Source organism: Vigna radiata, chromosome 9, assembly GCF_000741045.1.
Source record: "Vigna radiata var. radiata cultivar VC1973A chromosome 9, Vradiata_ver6, whole genome shotgun sequence".
NCBI lineage: Eukaryota > Viridiplantae > Streptophyta > Magnoliopsida > Fabales > Fabaceae > Vigna > Vigna radiata.
Window position 1 is genome coordinate 12,163,499 of NC_028359.1, and position 5,017 is coordinate 12,168,515.

Consider the following 5,017-nt stretch of genomic DNA (forward strand, 5'->3'; position numbering starts at 1 on the left):
TATATATATATATATATATATATATATATATATATATATATATATATATATATATATATATATATATGTAAATAGCATCACTAATTGGTTGAATCTGTTATCTGTAGTTATTAGAAATCTATTTTGTAAAATGCTTGATGAATTATAATAATTTGAAGTAGGATTGAATGAGACCTTGGATTTATGCACTAATATTATGTATGATGTTAGATAACTACCGTGATGCTATCATCATACATGAACATTGTCTTTATCTGGAAAAAAAGGGGAAAAACCATGTATGTTCAAGGGTAGAAAGATAATGGGTATTTTGTTGTTTGAAGCTGTGAATCATGGTGATGAATGAATGCTTGGAAAGGGTTTGTATAATCGGACGGTAATTTTATAAACACGAGTTGAAAGTTGTATGTTCAGACCTTTGAGTGATGAATCGTTGTGTTTAGTATGAACTGCGATGTTTTGTAAATTTCCAGAATTGATTATTTGTGTGCACAAGTTACCAATTCTGTATGTGTCTAGGTTGGTCTAAATATATGTTCGAATGGTAAAGTGGTTCAGGTTTGAAAATGCAATGCTGTTAGACACTCTCAATAAGTATATATAGCTGTAAAGAGTAAAAAGGAACAAGTGTTTAAGTTGAGCATGAGTACTGGGATTAAAACGGGAATTAACGTGAGGGCAGGGTATTGTATCTCTGAAAATAAGTGATGGGAGGGAATGCTATGTGCCTCTAACTGTGTTATTGGTTCTTCATCTTGTATGAAATCCTTGGCTGCGTGAAACTGCTGCATAGGTTGTTAAACTGTTTCAGTACTGTTAGGAGTGCTTATGGGTTAAATAAGAATGTTTAATGATGTATAATGAGAAAGGCATTGTACCTGACTAATTTGTTTGTGAATATACAATGTTTTTGGGCTGATGAAACGCCGTAGTGGCTGGGAAATCTGTTTGACTTTGTTAAGTTGGTTGTGAGCATTTTCAACGTGTAACACTGTAAATTTTGGGTGCTGGGCTGCTGGACAGTTACTAAAATCGATACTGTATGTGTTATGACATAAATTGCAGAATTTGGTGATGTGATGCGTGCTTAATATTTAGTCTAATATATGTTATTGCTATGTGGAAGTGATTTATTGTCAAACTTCATTTCTGTGTAATGAATCTGGACTGTGTGAATGAATCTTGTAAGCCCTCCATAATATATTTTCTCTCTTTTTTAATCTTAAGTAATACCAAGAGTGTTGTACAAGAAAAGACAATATCTAGGTAATTAATACTAATAACCAAACTAGCTTTCTAGGACATACTACTTAGCCTATCTAAACTAGTAATCAAGACAAATTATTTAACAATTTATAGTTAAATGTCAATATAAAACTAACTTTAATATGAAATATTAAATTAGTAAATAATAATACTTTTAAGAAAATTGGAGAATTATTAATATTTATAGTTTAAATATATTTTGATATAAAATGTTAAATTTAGCAAGACCTAAGCCCAATTTTCCAACCCAGGAGACTACTCAACCTAGAAGAAAAGCAAATCCATTGCTTATCTCTAACTTCAATTTCTTGCACAATGATCAGAAGGGTAGTTTCTCAGTTTAAACTGGATAGTTTTTGTTCATTGGCATGTTTTGTTTAATGATGTAATAAATTCTCCTTAAGGCTAGTTGCTTCTGATGTCAGCACAACGGAAGGAGGACTATAATTGAATTGAAACAAGTGGGTGTAGCTAAATGGGGAACGATGAAGGTGGTGATGAGAAAAAAAGAGTGGTTTTTGTGACTGTTGGGACAACCTGTTTTGATGCTCTTGTGAGAGCTGTGGATTCTAACATCGTTAAGCAAGCCTTGTTTGCTAAAGGATACACCCACCTTTTAATTCAAATGGGTCGAGGATCATATCTTCCCACAAAGGTACTTTCCCCTTTATGATTTGTTTCCCTCTGTTTTCTCATTTGATATTTTTTGGTTGAGAATTTCTTTTGTAATAATTAAATTTTAAATCAATTTGTGCTGATAGGGGATGTGAAATTCTCACTTCATTTGTTGAACCAACATTACAAGCTTGCTTGAAAGAAAGGTTAACATATCATTGGTTATCAGATAAATATGTATGGATATGTTTAACAAACTCAACTTAAGCAAACTGACATCTAGTAACTGTATGCAACAAAGTTTAACTAATTCAAAAGATGGACGGGGATAACAATTTGTAGACTTTATTATTCTCTTTTTTATAGTCTCGTTTTACTAAGTGTTACTTTCTTGTTATTAACCTTTTCTTTTATATTTGTAGTCTGAAGGAGATGCTTCTTTGGCTGTAGACTACTTCACTTTTTCATCCAGTATTGCAGCTCATCTCAGATCAGCTTCTCTTGTCATCAGCCACGCAGGTATGTTGGCTACAACTTGTCTATTGCATGATTTTTTGTGTATTCTTATGTCTATATTGGTAGGTTATCATGTACTTTGTCTTGGTACCTCATTCTATATTCTGCTATTATTAATCAGCTTTCAGGACGACTGTGTTTGTGCGAATGGTGTTTGGTTAATGTTTGAGAACCTCTTTCATTTGAAACTAAGAAGTTGATAGATATCAATTCAGTATATAGGGATCAAATCAGCAGTAGGAGGAATTTTTATTGCATACCACCGTCCAACTTTGGGTACCAATAGGAGGATCTTTTCAGTGAGCTTTGGTGTTTTACAGTAGTTTTCTTGGGTTCCTCTACCTAGGAACCTAGCAGTTTCATTCTAAACCGATTGGATATCAAATAGAAGTACACCTTGTTATAAGAGATTAACTTCACACATGAAAGATTTACAAATATGAGAACTCCATTTACAAGTTGTCTAGAAGATGCTTCCACCAAGCACTTAGAAACTCTGAAAGCATGAAGTAATGTTTATTTCTAGATGTTTTGTTGCAAGTCGTTATGTGCATGAATTTCTATTTGTCCCAGCCAGACATGATGAACATTATGGCAATAGACTGGTTATTGTAGAGACAACTCTTCTGTGGAGAGTAGTCTCTAAGTACACTTACCTTTATACACACCCTTCTACCATATATATACTCCTAATGATTTTTTATTGAATAACCGCTATGCTGTTTTAATTCAAAACTTCTAACACGTAATCAGTTATTTTCTATGACATGTTCTTATTGATTACTATCACCAGTCCATTATTAATGGATCCTTTCCTGATTCACTTGGATCTCAATTCTCATCATCTTAATTAATAGTGGCTGACCTACTTGATTCCTTGGGCCCATTTGATGTTAGCTTTCCCCAATTTATGTTCTGTTTCAAGCACAAACTTGGTTTATAAAACTATTCTGATTTACTCTAACTACTCTGAATTTAAGCGGGGTGTTACTGTAACATTGGTTTAAAGAAGCAAAGAATAATTATTCATTTGCTTTGTTGCTGCCCTATCAGCTGTACAGTATTCAATATCAGTATTTCCTTCATTAGTCACAAGATATATAATGGATTTGATGAGTATCGGGAGTCATTTTGTTGTATCTTATTTAAAATGGATATTTTGATATGTTGGCACTGATGTTTATTCCATTACTACCAATGCTATTCCTTTCATCAAACTCAACACTTAAATTTGTTGCTGTATTGTGATTAAGCTGGGAGAACATCATTCACATGAAAAAAAAGACAACAATGCATGATAAGTGGAAGCTTTAAGTAACCTCTGTTGTGTTATTGTCAAGTCAAGGGTTAGGTAATCTCTATTTTTCTGTTTTATTGTTTGGGGCTTGGTAACTTACTGTAACTACGAATTTATGCAGGGTCCGGTAGCATATTTGAGACATTGCGGCTTGGCAAACCTTTAATCGTGGTCGTAAATGAAGATCTGATGGATAATCATCAAAGTGAACTAGCCGAAGAACTTGCTGATAGAAAACATCTGTATTGTGCCAGTCCTCAAACACTACAGCAAACTATAGCGGATATGGATTTAAGTTCTCTCTGTCCTTACTCTCCAGGTGATGCTACACCGGTGGCCCAGCATATAAACTGTTTCCTTGGTTTTCCTGATGACTGATCTATACAGCCTTTTTGCCCCTCTTTTGTGGTTAAATGCCATTGGGAAGGATAATAATGAATTCTTGTCATATTTTGATGCCATAAATATTTTGGTCTTAGGAAGTGAAGTTCAGGTTAGTTTAAGTAATGTCTTGTGACACTTAACAGGGATGATATTCAATTTTGATAATCTTCGAATGCATTAAATATTCAGTCTTAGTGTTGAATTGAAGTGTAATGCACATGAGGGTTGGTACTAAAGTTTTGGTCGTCTCGGTGCCCTGAATATTCAGTTTTGGCGTTGAACTGAATATCATTTTCTAATCAAGCAATGTATATGTATTCGTGTACGCTTCTGAGTTAGTTTTTCACTAGTGCAGCGAAGGGAATATATTGCGAGTATTTTTTACTATACGTTGTGATTTATAAATCACGGCATATTCAGTCGCGGTAGTAAGTTAGAGACTTTAGTCCGTGGTTACAACCGCGGTAAAAAGATTGGGAAATATATCGCAATTGTAGTAGGAATCGTGGTCCAGACCTTTTCTTTTTTAAAGAAAAATATTTTCAGTATAGGCCGCGGTTAGAACTGCGGTAAAAAATCCAAGAATAGACCGTGGTTCTTGCACTAACCGTTGCCAAAGGACTTTAAAAAAAATAAAAAAACGAACACTTTCTACTGCGGTTGTGGTAACAACCGCGACATATTCCCCTGCAGTTTTTTAAAATAGCATGTCTGTTTTTGTGATATCCACTACCACAAATACAGACTTGCATATTAAATACACGTTCAAATTCATTTTCAACAGAACAAANACATGTTGAAATGTATTTTAACATCAAATAAAGTACAAAGTCTAATAAAATACAATCTAATCAAATGCAATGTTTAAATCTAGTAACTAAGATCTATTGTATAATCTAACTATATACTTTGCAGCAGCGTTCCTAATGAATAATAGTG

The 5,017-nt window shown here is 33.6% G+C and overlaps 1 protein-coding gene across 6 annotated transcripts in view; it reads left to right on the forward strand.

Moving 5' to 3' along the window:
* Positions 1–4,314, forward strand: part of LOC106774201 (UDP-N-acetylglucosamine transferase subunit ALG13 homolog) — a 4,844-nt gene extending 530 nt beyond the window's left edge. For 4 of the 6 annotated variants that reach the window (XM_014661106.2, XM_014661104.2, XM_022786031.1 and 1 more), the window contains exons 2-4: positions 1,692–1,921; positions 2,304–2,400; positions 3,816–4,314. In XM_014661106.2, coding sequence (XP_014516592.1) covers positions 1,742–1,921; positions 2,304–2,400; positions 3,816–4,072 — 534 coding nt within the window. In that variant the 5' untranslated portion in view covers positions 1,692–1,741 and the 3' untranslated portion in view covers positions 4,073–4,314. Of the gene's footprint in view, positions 1–1,670; positions 1,922–2,303; positions 2,401–3,815 lie in introns of all 6 variants that reach the window. The other 2 variants (XM_022786032.1, XM_014661105.2) reach the window with 1 other exon arrangement.
* The last annotated feature ends 703 nt before the right edge of the window (positions 4,315–5,017 follow it).